The 22,962-nt window shown below is 37.5% G+C and overlaps 1 protein-coding gene across 1 annotated transcript in view; it reads left to right on the plus strand.

Annotated features, from left to right (window-relative positions):
* The window catches only part of SLC6A2 (solute carrier family 6 member 2), a 60,692-nt gene that overhangs the window by 30,900 nt on the left and 6,830 nt on the right, over nt 1-22,962 (plus strand). Inside the window, 10 exon segments of the mRNA XM_041400686.1 lie at nt 2,116-2,254; nt 2,984-3,118; nt 7,003-7,106; nt 7,814-7,938; nt 8,688-8,800; nt 11,472-11,600; nt 14,336-14,435; nt 17,810-17,910; nt 19,900-20,067; nt 21,779-21,850. Of these exon segments, the coding sequence (XP_041256620.1) occupies nt 2,116-2,254; nt 2,984-3,118; nt 7,003-7,106; nt 7,814-7,938; nt 8,688-8,800; nt 11,472-11,600; nt 14,336-14,435; nt 17,810-17,910; nt 19,900-20,067; nt 21,779-21,850 (1,186 nt within the window).

Below are 22,962 nucleotides of genomic sequence, written 5' to 3' on the forward strand. Positions count from 1 at the left end.
TTGCCTTCTAAATTGAGTATGCAATTTAATTTCTATAGATTGCACATATTATACACTGACAGTTCTTTCAGCATCTTCAGTCTACAATTTGCATTAAGTTTTAAATCATAAAATCATAGTCTAACTACCAGAACAGGGAATATAGCTTGGGACACCTGATCCGTTTTGCTGATTCTTAGTTTATGCAAGCTGTTTGTGTTTGATCTCACAAATAAATCTACTAAATTTTAGAAGTACTTAGATATTCCTAGAAGTACTTAATATGTTAACTAACAAATACTTTTGTTAGTTAACGTACTAATTTACTGACAAGTGATGACATTTTTGAATTCTGAATCAATCTGATGCAACACATCTAAAATTTAGATAAATGACACCCTTCTATTGAGCACATCAAATTTAAGCAAGTAACTTTTGCCTCCAGTCAAAAGAGAAAGAATGAGCTTATAGAGCTGGGTAAACATATTTGGAGTGAAAATTAAAATAATGATGGATTTTGGATTGAAAAAAGAGGTTTACTCCAAGATCTTAAATTTGATCTATTTATGCAAAATTTTCTCGATTTCTAAAAGACAATCACATAAATCTGTCCAGGGATGAATAATACATCAAGCTCCCTAGAAAGTACCAGTCTGACAAAAACATTCCAGAGAATTCTACACCCAAAACTCTTAAATCCTGTTTTCTGGCTATAGCTTAAAGGTGTTGGAGTGCATATGATAGAGTAATTTTCAGATCACAACCCAAGGCATTTCTTTATTTCCTGGTTTGGTTCCCTGTTTGTGTGCAAATATTCACCACTTCCATAATAAATATGTTCTGAATTTCTCAGAGCTCAGACAAAGCACACATTTATAATAATCCTTATTTTGCAGATGGGAAAGCCAAGACACAGAGAAGAATTTGTTGGTTCCAACATTTCCTGTTATTAAAACTATGGCTGGGTCCTTCATTTACTGAGTCCTACTGAGCAGCTGCCCCCATCTTCTCAATAATTTGTTTTCAGTAGGGTTTATGTGTGAGCACCAAGCAGCTGAGCTGCCTGTTGGCTGTTCAGGGTCTGATGCCAAATTTAAGGGGACCCAAGTGCTGCACAAAGACTAAACAGAGTCAGTGGTACCAACAAACAAATCGGTCTTTGCACATTTCAGTGGAGGTGAATGATTTCCCTTTAGCTGAATGCAGTGTGGAAGTAAGGCAGGAATTGGTGCCAGAGTTCTTAGGTGACTAGGAGAATCTTCCCAGAAGAGAGCACAGGGAAGGAGAGAATGAGAAGAAATTTCCTTTGAGAGGAACCAGAATGTCTGCATGCAGCTTCAAGTTGAGAGCCCTTCACATTCCTGCCCCTGCTGCAGATAGGTGGACAGACTCTGGGAACCTGGATGTACAATCTCAAAGTCATTGCAAATGTAACTTACACTCCCTTACGTGGGATGCAGTGTTAGGATAAACCGAGATCCTCTGCACAAAGCCCTAATCCCTAGTGCATGTAGTTTGATTCTTGGTGCTGTTTTAATTAAATATTTCTAGAGCTTGGACTAGAATATCAGAAAGCTTAAACAATTTATTTGTTTCTCTTGTATTTTGTCCAGCCTAATAAAATAGATCCCCATTCTACTGTCAGCTCCATCTGTTAATGTTTGCTCTCAGCCTTTTCCCCCATAATATTAGTTTCTCATTTTTGCATGTATTTCACATCTACTTTCATTCTTTTCTCAATAACAACAATCTGCAAGCAAAACACTAATTCTAGTTGTCTTACTACCAATGGTTTTTCCTTTCTTTTTGACTCATTTGAATTCTGAGAACTGAATTCTCAATTGAATTCTGAGAATCTTGTTAGCAGAATTGGACAAACATCTCTCTATTTATGAAGCAAGGATTGCTTTCAGAGACTTTTACTTAAGACATGCTTTGGACATAGTTTGAAGGAATTGACAGAGAACAGAGACTTCACAAAGCAGCTCCACTGACTGCCAGTGATGCCACTGGGGCTTCTACTGCTGCCATTCCCATTCCTGCTGCCATTCCCATTCCTGCTGCCCACAGCATGAAAGGTGCAAAAGCCTTTTCCCCCCAGTGACTTGACTTTGTTTCTGTATATCTGGTGTGTAGGCGAGGAGTTCTGCACCTGCACGAGAGCCGTGGAATCCACGACCTTGGCTTGCCTCGCTGGCAGCTCTCCCTCTGCCTCTTGGTGGTGGTAATCATTCTTTTCTTTAGTCTGTGGAAAGGCGTGAAGACTTCAGGAAAGGTAGAGCTAATATTGTCCTTCTGTCTTGACTACATTCTTTTTCTACTTTAAGAAGTCTCCTAATTTTAGAAAGCAAGAAAATAAATCACAAATTTTGAGGCATCCTCAGGGACCAAGCTATCACATTTCTTGTGTGATATTCCAACAGAAAATTTTGTAAATGTATCATTTTCAATTCAACATTGGTGGTTTCATCCAGAAAATATTTTTAACTAAACAAAATTTTCTTAACTGTGCATCTTCTTCTTAGCCAAATGTACTAATATTTCAATGGTATAAGAGGGTTTGGTTTTATTATATAAAATGCCATGTCAAAAGAAATAACTGACAATTTATTTGAAATCACTCTTTGACATCCCTCACAAAATATCTCAGCAGAAATTCTAGAGTTGGATACATCTGAGAGCTTTTTGTACATTTTCATGAAGGTATCACTTAACATCAGGCAATGACTGCACTTTTTAGCAAACAACAGAGAGATGAGGAGTAATCAGCAGTCTAACACACACTGACACTGTCTTGTGTTTGTCAAAACTGTCTCCCACTGGTATCTGTAAACTTACATATGAAAAGGTTCATGACAGGTAACAGCATTTTCCCTCATGTCCTAAAAAGAGCTTCTCCATTGAACTGAATGGACTAAACCAAGAAAATGCCAGCTGTACTTATTACATATTCTTAAGTCTTCTATAACAGCTGATTAACCTTTGGGATCTCTGTTGTCTGCAGGTTGTTTGGATAACAGCCACTTTGCCTTATGTTGTATTATTTGTCTTATTGATACATGGAATAACCCTGCCTGGTGCATATAATGGAATAAATGCATATCTGCATATAGATTTCAGAAGATTAAAAGAAGCCACAGTAAGTGTATTCTTCTGTTCTCATTCCCTAATTATTAAACCTATTGCCCTTGTTATTGAAACTGAAAATGTTACAACTAACCTGAAATTAAATAGCCATGCTTCTGCCTAAGCCTGGTTCCCTTTCTCTGACAGTTTAACTTTCCAATACTCTCCAAAACAGGACTATCTCACTCTGAACCCAAACAATTCAGATCACAAAATACCTCTGTGAAGGCACTTACAGGTGTGGCAAACCACTAAAAAAGTCCATGCTTTGACTGTGCACCCAGTAAACTGTAATATCCTTTATACAGGAAATTGGAGTCATGCAAAAATTTTGTTCTTAAAAGGCTAAGAATTTCCTCAAGACAAAAATCTTGCTTTCTGAATATCTATCTTAAATATTAACCTAGAAAACAAAACTACTGACCTATGCAAACCTTGCTAAACATACAAAGTCAGGACTAACTCACCTAATCAAACCATGGTCCTTCATACAAATAAGATTTTCAAAAGCGTGATGTTCTTATCTTACTATTGAAAGTGATGTACATTTCACTCTATCATTGAACATAGGCAAACCAACCCAATTTGTGGAGTAACTTGGAACTAAGACTTATTTCATATATTGTAAAGCAAAATCTACACATACAGTCACTAATACATGAAATTGGCAGCATTTTAGACCTACAAAGAACAAAGACTACAGAGATATTTACTCCCCTCTACTAAACCAAAAATAGTACAAAACATTTATAAGACAGTAGTATCTCTATGGATGGGTCACAAGGCCATTCAAATGGTTATAAATCTAAGAGACATCATTTTACTAGAAGGAAATGCATCATCTTGAAAAATTGCAGCTTTCAGAAATGTCTACAGTCTGTCCATAGTTGCACAATACCTTTCCTATGAAACCTGTCTTGACTTCTCCAGAATTATTAAAAAATACCTCAAGTGTTATAATACAGACATATTTTTAATATTCTTAGCCAAAAAATACATTCCTGGCTTTTTAATGCTAAATTTGAAAGCAGGCATTTCTTCAAAAACAGACCCAGACCCCATGTCTATTTTGGAATAACCCAATCAAACTTCAAATACAGCATTTTCACCCACCTTTGTCACAAGGCAGTAGCCACCCCAGTAATTCACATTTATGCATACACATAAAAACAAACATGTCAAGATGAACAAAGCAGGTGCTCATATTTTTATTATGTATTTTAAGTGCTGTTTGGAAATAAACACCACAATTTCAGCTAGATGTCCATGGATCTGTACTAGCTGTACCAGGCCTCCATAATCACCTCTGCCTTCTTCTTCTGGAAGGACATTCTGTGTGTTGCTCTTTCTTGGCTTAATATTTCTGCAGCTGCTATTTAGATGACCCTAAAGTTATTTTTTTCTAGGACTACATTTTTCAAACAACAAAAAGTTACACTAGAATAATAAAAGACTAAAGATCACTTATGCTGAGAAGTGCCACTGACTGCTTTGTCATGTCAGCCCTTCCCTCTTGGAGACTGATCCTTGCTGCTGCAATAGGCTTGTGTGTTTAATCTTTGTCCTCAGGCTGCAAAGAATAGAATCCCACTTCATTTCAATGTCAATGCAATAACCAATTGATATATGATTTTTTTTATTTCCTCCAAATGAAGAATCTGACAAACATCCTACGTCACAACCAGTGGTGCCCCACAGAGGGCTCTGCCAAGGCTCTTCTAAGAGCCCTTAGAGCACCCTGACCACTGTCAAGGTGTGCCCCGTTTTGTGGAACCACAAACTGCACTGCACAAAAGTTATAGCAGCATAAACACTGAAGAAGGATGGAAAGACTGATGACTACCTACTGTAAATTGTTCAGATTTGTTGATTTTTAATACAAATAAAAACAATATTCTATCATAAAATATATTAGATTGCACGCCGATCAGAAGCTGTGAAAATGAGAAACCTGAGCATGAACTGCAGAACGAGCCTTGCCCTCTTACATCCTGCTTGGTTAGAGCAAAGAGAATGTTTTGCACTTAATCTTAATTGTAAAGGAATTTCTGGTTTCTGCTCTTCTTTCCCTTCACCTTGATCTTCTCAATTTGTTTCCTAATCAGCTGCTATGAGCCAAGACTCTTACTCAACAGATACTTCACTTCAGCATGTGCTTAAATCCTCTGGGAGGCAGCAGGTGCTAATCTCTTATTGAGTCAACAGGACTTAAGCACGTGCTTAGGGTGCTTGAATAGTGAGAAAGGGTGAGTACAACTGCACTGGCAAGATATAAAAGAGGCACAGAACCACTGAAAACAAGTGTCCTATGGTGGAAGTGTGCAGGTCTGGTTAGAGTTCAATAAAATTGAGGCTAAAAATTTTCAGAAATTTCGTTAACAGCAAAAGTCCTCTGAATTTTTCAAAAAACAGGAAGACTGCATCCCTCCTTCTGCACTCCTATTCACATAAATGCTTTTCGGAGAGAACAACCCTATATGATCTCAACCTTTGTGTGAAAATAGAATATAAATATGTAACTGGTATATAAAAAGAATGAGTAAGGAATTAAGGTTACAGGATTGTTTTGTTATTCATTAAAAGAAATCCATAAAACCCTGCATGAACTACAATTTCAGAAAATCATATCCTCCCATCCACTGGCTAGCAATAAACACTCCATAGACTCCTTTTCATGTTATCTTTCAAATAATCAACTCTCCACATTCATAAAATCAAGTTTTTCTACAAGCCCAGAGTACCATAAGATGTTCACATTGTCCAGCAGGCAGCAGCTGAAAGTCTCTACCATCTACCGTCTATGCTGAGAAAAAAAAGAGATCCCCAGCATTTCATACATCATGTCAGCATGGGATAAGGCGCTCCCTTCCTTTCCACCAGGCCAAATATAAAAGTGTAGCACTAAACTCCCAATGCAGAGGGAGCTCATAAGCTGCTTAGATCTGTTAGAAAGTTGCTGCTGAATAGATATATTAGATCTGATTTTGTAGAGATGGATGAACGATGAAATCCGGTGCTTTTCATAGTTCTTTCAGAGTTCTTGGCAGATTTAATCAAACGTTGCAGATCTCATTTTGAGAAATGTTGAGTATTATTCACACCACTTACCTCACTACTTCTGTTGAAGATTTTCATTTCAAAATCTCTGTGTAACAACAGAAGAGGGTTAACCAAGGCTATTTTCAGGTTTCTGGTTCAGAGAACCAAGACTGTGGCATTGTTCCTGACTGGATAAATGGATATTGGTAGGAGGGACACTTTAGAAAATATTATACTTTTAAAATGTTTTCCCTGGTGGACAATCCTTAAAATTATCAAGCTGCATCTAAACTGAAATTTGATGACTATCACAAAAATAACTCTTTCTCCAACTAAGTGAGAAAGCTGAGAGATAAATCTGCATGGTTTTGTTCACAGCACATCAGTCATGCTTCAGCTCTTGAACCAAGAAAATATCATGTAGAGTGCAGTAACAGTCACACAAAGGAAGCTCTAGTATGGGAAAGAAAATGTCCTATAACTCTTGACCCATTAACTATTTTTAGATTTCTGGTTGTACATTCCAAACTAACTTGGAACAAGAGCTGTTGGAAGTGTATTTCTGTCACTCGGGAGAAAAGCCCTGCGATCACTTCAGTGCTGGGTGAAGTCTCAGAAGTCCCCGTGCCACCGCACAGCCCACGAGGGCAGCAGTGTGTGTGTGCTCTGAGGGCTTCTCCCCTGCTTCTGCTCCCCCTCACCACCTCAGGTGGGGCCATTCCAGACCAGGGCCATGCTGATGTGACACACTCCCCTTGGCATGAATGCCAGCTATTTTCCAAAAGCCCTTGCCTTGCTTTTCCCCTGCTCTGTCCTTGTGGCTGAACTGACCCTGGCACTGTTGGTGTCGTTGTGCAGGTATGGATTGATGCAGCTACTCAGATATTTTACTCCTTAGGAGCTGGGTTTGGTGTTTTAATTGCATTTGCCAGTTACAATAAGTTTGACAACAACTGCTACAGGTAAGAGATTATTCTTCCATTTCTGCTGCAAAACTATTTTATTTTACTCTGACTGCAGCTGAAAGAAGTGTTAAGCTATCCTTTTATCTTCAGTCATATATTAATGATGGTGAGTTTTGTGTAGACATAGTAACCAACCCAAATCTTGAAATACTGTCTTCCTGAGTGAAATTTTAGCAACAGGAACCTGCCAAGATATCTGCTGCTCTCCAAAGCAGAATGGGATTAGGTTTGGACTTTAGACAGCTGTGTAAACTGTGCTGGTGTTTGCCTTTCAAAAGTACCATTAAGTGCAACAGTGAACACAGGATGAAATCTTATTGGTGCAAGAACAAAAAGCAGAAAGATTCCAGCTTCCAGAAGTGTTTCTGTGCTTTGGGATTATATTTCTGATATTTTACACTGCACTCCAGTTTAGGAATCCACTTTAAATCAAGTAAGTTTTTAAGTGTTTTGCTGAATCACCACCATGGAAATTCAACTAGAATCATTCTGCACCTTCTGAGAAATCCCAACATTTAGATGTTTTGTTAACATTAAATTTTGGAATAAAAACAGACATCATTTTTCCAATGAAATATAAATTCATAAAGTACATATATTATAAATGAATTGTGAACTGAAGGATGGGGGGAAAATGTTAAAGAAAATACCCATCTAGTTCTTAAAGTTTTTTCTCATTGGGCTGTTCTTCTCTTCATGTTTAGGGATGCTTTGTTGACTAGCACCATTAACTGTGTCACAAGCTTCATCTCAGGATTTGCAATTTTCTCCATATTGGGCTACATGGCTCATGAGCACAAAGTTAAAATTGAGGATGTAGCTACCGAAGGTAAGAAATTAATTCTATATTCATTTTAACCCTTCTCCCCCACCATTTCTCTGCAAATGTGTTTATATTTGTTTTTTCCAACAAGCGTGTGAAAATCTCATGGAAGTGAACTGAATTAACTTACTTGGAGCTAGAACTTTGTGTTTAAACCCCTTGTTGAAATGTGAACTCTAAATGGTATTGATTCACCTCACCTCTACTGAATTGAGGTTCCCCAGAATCTTGCCCCCACAGTTTTTTTCCATTCAACAAACACATGTCAACCACTGGACAGTCTCTCACAAAAGTAGTGCTGTTCAGTGCCCCAGGTGACTGGTTTTGATGGTTCTGCTAAGCTCAGCTCTACAATCCTTTCACTGGGACCAGGTCACCCACAGCCTCAGCTCCTGCACCTCTCACCACATCCACGAGTCCTCTTGCCAAACAGAGGCAACACATCCACATCATTCCTTCTCCACTACATAGCTGAAAAATGACTAGTAAGATTGCAAATCCAATAAAATATTATTCAAAGTGGAAAACAATGGGATAAGGGGGTTTTTTTCCATACCAAACTGTCATGAGTAAATAAATAAAGCATTTTAGATATATTTTGGTATAATACACATCTTATTTTAACGATACTCAGAGCGTGACAAGGACTGAAATGAAAGTCAACTTAGTCATGATTTATCTTATTAAAATGAGCACTTTTGTGAAGATAAGAAACATAACAAAATGACACCTCTTTTTCCCCTTTTCTATTCCAGGAGCTGGTTTAGTTTTCATCCTGTACCCAGAGGCAATTTCAACTCTTTCAGGATCTACATTTTGGGCTGTGGTGTTCTTCATCATGCTCCTTACACTTGGCATCGACAGTTCTGTGAGTATTTTCTCCTTCTAGCCTTGACATTGTTCTTTTCCTGTCATATTTTGTAACTAAAGAGGCATTTGCCTTTAGAGGAGGTTACATTTCAAGTAAACATTCTGTACATTTCCTAAATCTGTTTTCACAGTCATAGCCAACACAGCAATACTTGCTGTATTATAAATACTCTCCACCATTAAGAGGTTTAGGAAAAGATTAAATCTTTGACAAGCCAGTAAATATTTACTCCCTGCTACTTTTTTATGACTTTACACAGGGGCTGTTCAGTTATTACTATTTAAAGGTCCAACAACACTACTATGAACTATTACTGCTATGAACCTGCAAAAAGGTTCTGGAGCCCTGCTTGCAAAACACAAGTAGAGTAGAGTAGACTTTGAGTAGAGTGGTTTCTAGAAGGGATTATTTTATGTGCTGAAATCCACTAATCTGCTCTAGACAGACAATGCCTGAAGGTACTCCCATTGTTTTTCTCCAAGGCATGATACAGAATTTCCTGTAAATTTAATCACAATTTTAAAGTCATGCCAGAATATTTCCATAGTGGTTTCATTTTCCTATAATTTTACTATAAAATGTCTCCTCTAACAAGTGTATTTTCTTTTTAATAAGCTTTACAGCATGATATTCAGGATCACAGAAACTTCATCCCAGAAAATATTCCAAGTCCCCAGACAACTTCTGTACTGTTTTTTTCTACCAAACAGGTCTCAAGACATCCTGTTATATTTAGCTTAAAAGTTGATAAATTTCTGGAGAACCAAATAAGGTCTTTAAGGAATGCTGAATCATGGACAAACTTCCATCCTCTTTCGTAGGGTAGGGGTTTCTTACTATTCCAAAGCATGGAATTCTCTTTTGAAGTTCAGAATGTATGAAGTTGATCCAGGAATTTCTTGCTGGAAATGGTAAAGTAATGTTTCCATTGCTTACAACTTCAGGAAAATTCACTCCTTTTCAAGGACAAGAAAGGGAAAGAATGAATTGACATGGAAAGGAGCAAAACTGAAAGAAAAAAAAAAAAAAAGGGGTTGCAGCAGGAAGCTTTGATTATCATTGGCAAATATCTGAATGAGATCTTGTGGAGTGAGGGCTGAGCTGTAAAGGTCAGATTCAGATCTAAATATTTCCAAAGTGTTTGGATTTTTGGATTCCAGCTGAGGTCCAATGAAGTTTGTCTATATAGACTAAGATCTGCACCCTTAAACAAAAGTTTGAGAGAAGATTAGATCTGGGATTGTAGCTTGGCAATTTTTCAACTGTAAACAAATATAAAGGATTGAAATGAAGGGTTTAGCACAATGAAAAGACATTAATGACCAGTAGGAAAAGGACAGAATGAAGAAGAAGAAGAAAATTTATGCTTAGAAGTGTCTAGATTCTCAACAGTTAACTTTGCAACAGCAGTAAATGTAGGGCAATGTAAAGAAACATGGAAATGACAAAGATACTTCAGATTACAGAACATCCTTTTCTTACAAATAGAGAAAAGTTTTTCTGGAAAAAAAAAATCAGCTGGAGCTGATTAAAATACAGTGAACTAGTGAACTGTCTTTCCTTCCAAAAGGGGAAGGATTTACTGGTTCAAGATTTGTCATGATTTCCTAGGGAAAAAAAAAATCAGCTGGAGCTGATAAAAATACAGTGAACTAGTGAACTGTGCCCAAGTTTAGTTCTTTCCTTCCAAAAGGGGAAGGATTTACTGGTTCAAGATTTGTCATGATTTCCTAAAGAAAACTCAAGTCATGCAGTACTTTTTATATTGGTATTTCTCTGCTACTGATTTCAACCAGGAATATTTTAATCAAAGGCATACAGGAAAGGGGGAGGCTGTGTCAGCACCTGCTAACCAGCTATTGTATTGCACCAGGCACATCAGGTCTTGCCATGGTCTTTTAGCATCACAAAAAGCATAGAATAAAACCTCTCCAAAATATTAAATAAATTTGTTTACTACGATAAAAGATTGAAATTAATTTTCATAGCTTTTCGTCAGAGTTTGGAGGCAGAATGCTTTCATTAATGGAAAGAAATTAAAATTCATAACCACCTACATAATCTAGCAATTTAAATGAAAATTTGGGAAGCACCTTTCCTCTATTGCAAAACAATAGCTGATGTTCCTCATTAACTTCCAGAAAGCAAACTAAAATTCTATCACATTGTGAACAAAAAAAAATTACATCAAATTTCCTTTGTAGTAATTCTTCCATGTCTGTAAAGATTTTTGTCAAACTGGATTTTGTTAATCAATGGCTAATGTGAATCTTTGTTCAGTATATTTCCTTTAGGTGCTTGTTGTGCCTGCCTTTATTTAAGAAATATCTTAAGGAGCTTAGCTACTTAAGCTAGCAGCTTTTCCACCAGAGTATATTCAAATATATATTTTTTTCCCCAAAGTATTGTCTATTTATTGTTCTGTTGAGTCATCTAAGAGTCCTCAGAGGATATGGCTACAGAGATAACAATCTCCCCTCTTGATGTCCAATTCCCTAATCCAGTCCTTTACTGGAAGAAAATAAATCCTCATATCACCAGTGACTTACAACTGAAATATCAGAAACCACAGAGTGCTTGGGTATTAATTACACAACCTATTTTGCATTCTTCAGCCTGTATTTCCAACAGCCAGTAGAGTTTAACCAGTTTGCCTTCCCCTTCTCAGATGGGTGGGATGGAGGCTGTCATCACTGGCCTGGCAGATGATTTCCACCTTCTGAAGCAGCACAGAAAGCTCTTCACCTTTGGTGTTTCTTTTGGCACTTTCCTACTTGCTCTCTTTTGCATTACCAATGTAAGTACAACAGAAGTTTCCATCAAAACATTACCTTAAAAATGCCATTAACCTTGTCAGATGAAATATGGATAGGTTCAGATGACTATTTTATTATAAATTTTTGTTCTTCTGCTCAGAACATCACTTTTAATCTAACATATATGAAGCTTCTCTGGCTTTTGGCACAAGATGATTTGCTATCAACCAAGCCTATAAGTCTTTGTTCCAAACAACTGTCTGTGCTACTGCTGGGTTTATTTGGTTCTGTGTGCTTTCTTTTGCATTTGTTTGGGAGTTTTTTTGTTTGGTGTGTATTTGGATTTTTTAGTCATATTAAATGGAATTCTGCAGAGTGCTTATTCCTCTGTGAGGAACTAAGAATTTCAAGTGACCAGACCATGTAGCTGTTCTCTTCTCGATGTAGTAAAAGGCACTCACTTCTTTTAGAGGGAGTGCAGAGTAATGACCTCCTCTCCCCACCTTGTTTCTTCATGTTCCTTCATGTACATGTACAGATCTTGACATCTTTTACTGTTAACACCACATAAAGCACAAAGGAAACTTATCCTGAACATTTAGTAACCTGTATTTATCACTGCCATCAGACTGAATGTTTTGCCTCATCTGGCTTTTTACAACTAATTAGGGAATGAGAATCACCATGTTCTAGGCAGGAGAGAATTTTCTCTTTTTTTGACCATAAAAAAGACAAAGAGAGACCTGTTCATAAAGATGCCAAAAGTCTCAGAAAACAACTGAAACTTTAAGAAACCACCATGAAAGCAGATGTGCTGAACCTCTCTCCATCCCTAGAAAAGGTTTCCACGTCTATTACTAAGATTACTGAAATGGCACAAGTTTACAAATAGCAAAGTTCTTTTTACATTAAAATTCCCCAATATTTTTTGCTGCAGCTTCCTCAAACTGAGAAATATTTGAGACTCTAAAAATAGATATATAATTTTAAATATCTATACTTTTAATACCATACTAATTCTATCGATACCTAGAAACTGAACATGCTCCTGTTTATTCAAAGCTGCAACTGACATAAAATTCCCTGAAGTGCAATATCAGAAGAAATTCAGTGTTAAGAACCAGAACAGGTGCTAGTGGGTGCAATTCCAATGCCTCCAAGTGACCTAAAGCTATTCAAGATAATGATCTAACTCTAGCTTTTAAATAATGGTACCTGTTTAGGCTGAAGTTCACCCCTCCAGCTGAAATTCACAAACAGTCCAGAATAGCCCAAATGTATTGATTCACATAACTAAAGAATAACATTTCTGATGTATAAAGAATAAAAAGGAAAACCCTTGTGAGAACATCACCTGAAATTGTTTGATTTTTCCCCCTGAATTTTTAAGGCTTTATTTTCAAAAGTACCTGTTTCTGAAACAAGCATGTTTCTTACAAAATCATATTGGAAATTCACTTTGCTAAGTTTGATTGCAAATGCATTTATTTGGAGCAGGTGTAGAGCAAAAACAAGAGGTCAAATTTAAATGTCATTCAATAAGCAACATTTTCTAACGCAACAACCAAACTTCATTCCATTTCCGGACAAGTCCCCACAGAATTAAAAACCTACATGAGGCCTGAGTACTGCCCTCCCTATTTTTGTAAATATGCACAGCTGTTTCAGAAAAAACATATTTTAAAAAAATAAAAGGCAACTGATTACAGAGGCTAAAATCACCTACAGATTTAAACAATACAAGTGCTATTTAGCACTGGTGGTAAAAACACAGAAAATTCCTTTTTTCCTCCCTTTCTGAACAGGCATAATCAGATTAAGTTTGGTTGTAAAAAGATATTTTAACAAAAATCTACTGCAACTGCAAACATTTCAGTTGTTTATGTGTGACAAAGAGTTTCTTGACACACTTTATCCAGGTTCCTTTTGAAACAAATCTGCATTTCACGGTTTTCCATTCCTCTTTAGCTGAAACCCAGTAAAATGAGCAGTAATTTACACAAATACACACCACATTGTAAAACATGGCAAAGAGTGAAATTCCAGCTAAAATTAAAAAAAAAAAATCAGTCAAGCCTTCAGTAAATGCATTTCCAATTCTCAGTCGTGAACCACTGAAGCACAAAATGTGCTGTTGTGAAGGAAGACAAGGTTTGTTGTCTCCACTGAGCAAAGGTTTGCAAATACCACAGCCCAGAGACTGAACAGGGCACAGCAGCTTCTTGCTGTGCTGGTGACAGAATTAACATCATCTTCTGCCTTAGGAGGAGCAGAGGGCAGGAGAGATGCAGGCAGTCAGGGAAAAGGGAAATCAGACCAATGCTGCAGACTCACTGGCCTGCAGAACAAGGGGCCTTAGGAGCAAACTGACTGATAGGGTCTATGGAAACTCTTGGAGTGCCCCATTCCTGCCATTAATTTAGGAAGTTCTTCATTTACTGCTGCAGACAGGCCCTGCCCTACAAGCTGTGATCATTTCCCCAAACATCCACTGAACAGGAGTGCCAAGAGAACTCATTAATCTAAGCTGAGGGTTCTGTTTCCCAGTGAAGTGAGGACATAGGTGAAAAAAAGCCTTTTTTAGAAGAGTTGCAAGTCAGATTCCACTATTTTGTATGCAAATATGAACCTGTGTCTGATGCACCAGATCCGTGCTAAAACACTTGAGTTAAGATAATGCTTCAAGGAAAGCAGATTTCTGTTAAGTGGATACTAAACTCTGAAATTATTCTATTTGTAACTTCATGTCCTTGCATCTTTTAACTTCCTGCTGCAGGGTGGAATTTATGTGCTCACACTTCTGGACACATTTGCAGCTGGGACTTCAATATTGTTTGCTGTTCTAATGGAGGCAATTGGAGTTTCCTGGTTTTATGGTAAGCTCCTCCTTTTCCTTGTCCAAAAACTTTCCTGAAATTCCAAGTGCTCATGATGGGCTTAAACATCATTTTAAGGGAAAACATCATAGCCTTGTATGCACAAAGCCATGACAAGTCAGATTTCATAGAGTGATTTTCACCTGATTTATGAACAGTGACAGGAATGCAGATATTCAGTGGGCCAAGCTTTGAGACCCTGCACAAAGCCAAAGGCAAACAGCCTTGTGAAAGGGACTGTGATGGGTTGGAAAAGTTTCTCCTTTTGCCAGTATTTTATGACCCAATATTGCTGATGACTTGCAGTAGCAGATTTAGACTTGGTACTTTCAAAGCAAGTAGATTAGCCTAAATACAGACTCACCTGTTTTCACTTTTCATTAGTCCCCAGGGCCAATCTCAAGCACTCTCCACACAACACAAATAAAGGTGGTGTTTAGAGAGTTATAATAATTCCTACATCAATCCCTTTTGTTTGAGACAATATTCTACTTCATTGCAAAACACTCAGAGTTTATTTATTTTATTTCATAGAATAGGATAAAATACCCAACATACTAGATACCAGAAATTCGATTTCTTGTATTTGATACTAATTTATGCCACAAAAAGGGAATAGTGATTTGCTTATCCCAAATATGGCAAGCCTTAGTTGCATTTAGTTGACCTCTGGCACCAGACTGGAATCACACTATGCCAGTCATAGTGCAGTGATGTGCTAGAGCCACCTAAAAAATATGGCCTCTTCTTTTCCTTCCTAATCTCTTTATTCTCATGCTTTAGTTCCTGGCTGATCACAACTCTTTTCACTATTGCCTATGTCACAGCAGCCTGCAAATCTTCCCTTTAAGTGAATGAGTTTACCTGATTCCTGATAAGATTGTTCTTGCTCTGAAAGCCCTCTTCATTTTTATTCAGACAGAGTGTTTACAGCTAATATATGATTCAGAGGGTTCTTAGACATTATGATTCTCGTTGTTATTTACCTCACTCAGCCACTTATTTATCCATCCATTCTGCCTTACCATGTTCTTCTAACCAAACCAACTTCATCTTGCAGTTTAAAAACTGTTGAAGAATGAGTGAAATGAAAGAAAGGCATCCACGCATAAAGCTGTTCAATCTGTCAAAGGAATAGTTTCTAGTTTTAGTGCACTAATTCTGTCACCCAACATCAACCTGGAGCAAGCAGCACATAGGCTGTTGTCTCTCAAAACAATGGAGGCACTTTATTTCACAGACAGTTGTCTTTAATCCCTCTAAAAGAGCTGAATGTGGGTGAGTTTCACAGTTTACACATGTTTAAATCACAGTTTAGCTTAGAAGCAGAGGCTTCTTCACTTTCTAGAAGTTACTTTCTGCTACTATTAAAACAATATTTCCTGCACTTTACAGTATCTAAGCTTTGTAGGTGGTTCACAAACCAGGCCAAAGTTAGTCAAATTTTGGTTTATACCCTCTGTCTTTATAATTTTTTCCTTTCTTCCTGCAGCCTCCCCATAATTGGGAAAATATCTATTCATTTTTCTTGAGCAGCTGACAGATGTTTCTACTGACACAGCATGACCTGTTGCTTTATAAAGAACTTATTACGGCCCCAGGTGCTATTTAAACTTATTAAATCTGGCATGATCTCGTCTGCTTCTTTTTTCTGATAGACCCCTCTTGCCTTAATGACCTAGCTGAATATTAAGCCAGCCTAAAGGCAAGCACTGACATTTTGGCACAGACTAAAAACACAGAAATTTAGTTCAGATTGCACCTATGACCATTTACTGTGAAGTTTCTTCTTGCAAAGGCCAACTGTGTATGTAAGAGAAAGGAGAGCTAATTTGCTTTACTGTGCAGATGTACCTCAGTTATGACTACTAAGATGTTACCAGTTTTCCTCATGTGCAACACTGGTATCATCTTTCTGGTGAATATTCTATTTCTGGGTATTTAACCAGCTCCTGATAATAAATTTGAAATATCTCTGAAACCAAGCCCTACAGGTACCATCATCTGTAGCTGTGGCTGTGTTCTGCTTGAAGGTAGATTCTTAGAACAATTATTTGAAAAATCAAATTGTGGAAAAGTGCAGTCTGAGAGCATGGCCTACTCACCCCCCATTTTCAGCAGAAATTGAGCACCAAGCACTGTCTGACCTCCAAGTCTGGAAATATATGAATAAAATTCTGATATATGTAGACCTTGTCTTTGACCTTCTCCACAATGATAAATTTCAGTCAGTGTTCATAGCAGTTAAAATGCAGTCACTTTAAAGTTCACAGAAAGCACTGCAAATAGAATCAGATTAAGTTTAAAGAGCATTTGCAGATCCTTCTTGGCTATTTTTCTTCACCTGGACATAATATTGGGGGCTGGAAATTGTTTTGAGACATTTACACTCAAATGTCCACACCCTGAAAATATTTTGCATCCTGTTATGTACAATGGACTAATTCAAGCTGTCCCAATTATTTACACGAAATAAATTACAAAAATTGTGCTGAACTGAGCCACATAAAGAGAAATAATCTTTATGGAAAACCATACATGCTCTCTAATAAACAAATATTCATGGAAAAAAGCTGCATTTCTGCTGTTCACATAATGGGTTCATGATTATAAATAAACTTTCTGAACACATTGAGCAAAATAAATTATAAACAAATAGTCTGACATGACAGAATGCACAGAGCCAATGTCTCTAAGGTGTAAAGTCAGAGATTGTTTTCTTTTTACAGAAAACAGAGAAGGATACTTTTTTTCCTCTTTGATATCAGTGTTAATCATCACATTCTAAAGTGGTATAGTTTTATAGATATTTACAATAAACAGAAGAAGAATTGCCTGAGTTTTCTGCAAAAATTCATAAATATGAAATTATATTTGTAATAAAGAACATTCTGTGGTGTTCAATGGAATCCTGAAAAGTAAGTATGTCTTTAAGTGAAACAAAGAAATCTCCTTTGATAAATCAAGAATCATATGAATCTACCTCATTATCAGCAAGCAGTTTGTGTGAGTAAGGGTTTACATTTTCCTGCAGTGCACTCATAATAACAGAGGAATTAAGTTACAATAATCCATAACTATTTTTAAAATTGTGTCCTATTTACAACTTAAATTCAAGACATTTGTGAAATGCCTCCTTTCAGTGGTAATGCTGCTGTCTGCAACAGGCCTTAAGTGCTCACGGGCATTTAAGACAGATGATGTCAAAGATGCATCTAGACATTGAAAGGAGATTAATGTCGTTATTTCTTATGTCTTCTGATTTGAAAGTCATTCATGTCTGGTTTCTGAAAAAGGTATTTTGGGTATGCCAGCATCTCATCAGTTTAGACTGAAGCCAGTCTCATGCTTGCATCCATTCTCATCCATTCTAGGTGTGGACAGGTTCAGTGAAGACATCCAACAAATGATGGGCTTCAAACCAGGCCTCTACTGGAGACTGTGCTGGAAGTTTGTCAGTCCTGCTTTTTTATTGGTAAGTGTTGATAATTATTGCATCATGAAAAGAATACCAGTGCATTGCTTCCCAAAATACACAATAGATACCAAGAGCAAGATACCTATTGCTGTGCCAGAGACTGTTTGGATTAACAGAAGACACTCCAATTTAATTCTTTTTTTCTCTCCTTGAAATTATATGCTGGTTATATTTTGTATAATGCATTTCAGTTGTGGGAGAGAAGCTGTTGGTGGTTGTGGTCTTTTTCTGTTCCTTCATTTTAGCACGATTTTAAGAAGGCAGCTTATCTCAGGGAACACTTAGGCAGTGCCCTCCTTGTCCCTGCAGCACCCCTGCATATTAAACACAAACATCCCCTTGGGAAAATAAGCTAGCCAGGGACAAGAGATTGTGTTAGCAAGAATGTATTTTCAGTTGCAGGACACCAGGATCCCCAGTTTGTGAAATGACACCATAGAAAAATTAGTATACACCTACAAATGTAACTAGCTGTGTGAAACACTGAAGAATTGTATGGAATACACCTTGTAAGCTGCCTGTTGGAAAAAACAAGTGTTCCATTGCATTAGGGAAAAAATCCCAAAGTGTGTTTGATTGCTTTGTGTAAAGGTTAGATTCAGTACTGACCTCGAATTTTATATTGGAATCTCTTCCTATGCATATTTGTAAATCAAAAGGTCAGGATAATAATACAGAAATTTGACCTCATTATGATTTTAGGAGACAATTACTTGCATTAAAGCTGTGCAATCTTAAAGCATTACTGGTATTGCAAATATACACTGGGCTTTTAGAACAGGTCCACATTTTTTAAATATAAAAGCTTTGACCCCAATTCATCCGTAAGCACCTACCAAACCTGTATTAATTATCCTTTTAAACACAGTTCTATAAAGGAACTTGTATGGAACTATATCCTGCAGCACTTCAAGCAGGTTGACTCAAGCAGAATGGGAAAATGCTGGAGAAAGTATCCTTTGATTTTGCACACAAGGAGACTGTTGAAAATTTACATTTTATTATGAGTGTAGTAACAAGCTGGAGAGCCCATCAGTTTAACCTTCAGGTAGTTTAAGATGTCTTGGTGAAAGAGCCTCAAAACCTTCCAGAAAAGCCTGAAAACATAAGGGTCAGAATAAACCTGTAAATAACACATCTCTCAGCCATCACAAGGCACACTTCTTTTTTTTCCATCTGGAAGTTCTTGAAGCTCTTTCTCCATATTGTCTGCAGCTATGAACATAATCCCAAGCAAAATCACAGAATTAGTATTTTTCTAACCAGATTTTACACTATGATCTTCCTGTAACCTACACTATCCTGGGGTACTCTTTGAAACCCTAGGCTCAAAATATTTTAATTGGAAATGGAAATATGGAGTAGAACATATAGGCCCAAAGAACCAAATCAAGGATAGCTGCATGTTTGACAACCCACATGGATTTAACAGGACGGAAGTAGGGTCATACACCACTCTTTCCTTCTTGCATCTAGCACTGGACAGTGAGGCACAGGAACAAAAAACAACTTTGTTTTCTAGGCTATAAAGCTGCTCTACCTTTCCTCAGTACATGTATCATACTTCAGTTTGCATTATGCCTCTCATTGAAAAACGGGTACAAATCTTCTAAAGGAAGTCTAATATTCCTGGAAAACAAAGTAAAAACAATAGATCCTGCAGAGTTTTTTCTTGACTACAGAATCCCTTTTCTACATCTGAAACACTAGTTTAAATGAGGCAGTAGTGGACAATCACCTATCTTCCCACCAAAATTTCAAATAATCGTTGTCCACAGCAGCTAAAATGAGCTGTTAATACTAGTAAACACATCAAGAACTTCAACAGCTTAAGCAGTAAGAGGCACAAAGTAAACAGGCTGAAGGTAAATCATAAAGCTGGTTTGAAATATACTTTAGGGTGACTGCCTAATAGAACACCTGCAATCAGTTTCAGTAAGGTTCTTCATCTTAAAACTGTGGTTCATTTTACACTTTCTTCTCCAGTTTGTCGTGATAGTCAGCATAATAAATTTCAAACCTCTGACCTATGATGACTACACCTTCCCTCTGTGGGCAAACCGCATTGGCTGGGGAATAGCATTATCCTCCATGATCCTTGTGCCTGCCTATATCATCTATAAATTTATGAATGTGCGTGGGACCTTTAAAGAAGTAAGTGGAACACTAATCAAATGTCATGAAATGCTGCTGTGAAATGAAATGGCTGGGTCTAAGTTGGCAGTTTATTTCTCTCCCAAAACTTATTACTTATGAGTGACCTTTCAAATCCATCTGTCAGGTGGATCAGTGGTTTGAGGTAGGATTACTGCATTCTGTTTGAGTCTCTAGACAAAAATTAGTCTTCCAGACAGCACCATAACAATTGTAAAAAATTATTTTTGTGCATGTAATTGATCATATTAGATTTTTGTTTATGAACAAAGAATGTACAAACTATGCTATCTTCATATTCAGCTATGAGGTATGGTCTTCAAACTGTTCTGTACTTTATTTGTCAGTTCAAAATGCCACATAATTGAGGTTCACTAGCCATATCATTATTACCATCATATTAACTTTACCTTCACTGTCTGTGTATCCTCACTATTATCTATAGTCTTAAAACCTCTAACAGTGCTCAGAAGCTTCCTCACCATTATACAGCACTGAGTCTTTTCCCATCACATCATAGTTTTATAACCTTATCTAGACCCACTGACTTACACCTAGTTCTGTTGCTCTCCTTTCCTACAGCTACACTTACACAATGGTGTAGCAAGATTTTGATGCTCTTAGGCAAATGACTGAACCAACAGCACACACAGAATTAAGCAGAAAGTAGGATCTCAGTCTTTACATACAGAGGTCACATCCCCCTCACACTGACCCAGCAAACCCAGAGGAATAAATTGTTTCTGCAACATTACAGTAATCACATGTAATGTTCACCTCAGAAAGGTGCCCCAAATCTGGCACTCCTCAGCTGACCTGTTTTCATCAGCTCTACCATCTCAATATTGTGCACAATTTCTAGATCTCATTTCCAGCAATTCTATAAGCCCTCTGTTTTCCCCACCCTGGGGAGGGTTACAAACATATTTTCTAGGAGCATTTAAGTCTCAAAGAATAATTTGTACTGGCCCATCAGGCTTTTGCCCTCTTGCTCAAGTTTTCTGATGGGGGATGCAGAAACCTTTGGCCAAAATCACATTCTCTCATTCATCTGCACTGTTAGCAAGTTCTGGTTTGTCTGTTAGTGCTCCTGCAAAGAGCAGCTCCTCAGTTTCCCCACGAGCATTGTGGCAAAAGGATAACACATGACATCCAAGTCACTAGCTCCAATATGATGCCCCAAATTGAGGCTCTTTAAGGGATGGGGAAAGGTATGAACCTAATCTAATTGTAACTCCTTAAGTTGGTTGAAAGTTCCTAATAAACCAAAATCTACATGTGATCTCAAAGGCACAACATGGGGTAGACAAGGGAGATGAGCTGGGAAATACCAGACCCTCCTTCCTCTCCCACTCTGGGACTGGCCAATGCTCTTACAGCACTAACAGAAAAGCATGAATTTAGGGCATCTAAGGCCTGTGATACCAACTTGTTCCTGATATTCTTTTCCATATGCACTTGCTAAATATTTGGACTTAGTATTTGCATAAACTTTCTACTGTTGCTTCTTATATTAAAGGCTAACACCCAAGGGCTTATGATAGGCTTATTCTCTCAGTGACTGAGCAAAGGCACAAGATGCAGTGATATTAAAGATTTAAGTTACCATTTTAAATAAAGTTCATGCTACTTCCCCACTATAGATTGGGGATTACAAACATAATCCCACTTCATATGGCTGACTTTTTCCTCTTCTTCCTGTCTGGTTTAGAGACTAGCTTACTGCATCACACCTGAAAACGAGCACCAACTTGTGGCCCAAGGAAATGTCAGGCAGTTTAAGGTTAGTACAACTTTCACATGCTTCTTCTCCTGATACCAACCCTGTCTTTAGCAACAACTACAGCTTTGCACCAATCTCCTCATGCTGGATGCTTTAGCAGGTCTGTAGTTCTTTATTTCTGCCAGCATGACAAGACGCAGGAGGCCCAGTACCACATGCATCAACCGTTTTGAAAAGCTTTTGGGACCTTCCTTCTTTAAGGAGAGCCCTCAACTTTACAGATCACCTGAATGTGGTATTTTAGGTTGTGTTTGAATACAGTGATATTTTACCAAGAAACAAAGGTATTTACTAACTATCAAGTGCATTTCAAGAGGTCATGGCCAGTCACTCAGTTACTGCACAGCAAGCAGAAATCATGTTTCTGAAACTGCAGTTATGTCCCACAAAACATAGTAAACAGCAAAAAATATCCAGTGTCAGAGCTTGCCTATAATGTCATGAAATGATGTACCAGGTTATGTGGAATTGGCTTTCCCCACAGGACTAAGGTTGATTGAAAACACTGCTGGAGACTTCATAAGCCATGAAAAATATGCTATAGGTTTCCAAATACTGCTTTCCTTTTAGCAAATAAAATGAGCTTATTGAAATAAACTCCTTTATGTAAAAGATTAAAAGGATGCAAATGTGAAGCTTGTTACACTTATCAGCATTCATGCTGGACCACTTTCTGTCTTCAAAGTTGAAAGCAACTAGAATTATGCACACCTCCACAAAATGTGACCCAGATTTTATAGTGGTGGTTTGTATGTTGATACTGAAAAAATAAATCTGGCTTTTGCTTATTCTGAAATATATTGTTTGAAGTAAATTTTGGCTTTTAAAGGAAATCATCTGTGTAGATTTATGGGATGCAAAATGAAAGCACAAATAGGCTTCCTGTGTCATGACTACAATTTATTTGATGTGGCCAAGAATAAAATAGCACAACACCTCTTCCTGCCTTCTCTTTCTTCTGTTTCTGCCTTCAGTTGTCAGATGATTTGCTGTTCCTGCTGTTACTCAATGTTTCCAGGGCAGATGTTCCTGTGTGAAAGGGCTATAAACAGCCACTCCACAGTGCTGGTCTTCTGAACACAAATCTATGATCAAAACGTAGCAAATTAATT

The sequence above is a fragment of the Onychostruthus taczanowskii genome, unplaced genomic scaffold, assembly GCF_017590055.1.
Source record: "Onychostruthus taczanowskii isolate IOZ18803 unplaced genomic scaffold, ASM1759005v1 scaffold18, whole genome shotgun sequence".
Taxonomy (NCBI): Eukaryota; Metazoa; Chordata; class Aves; order Passeriformes; family Passeridae; genus Onychostruthus; species Onychostruthus taczanowskii.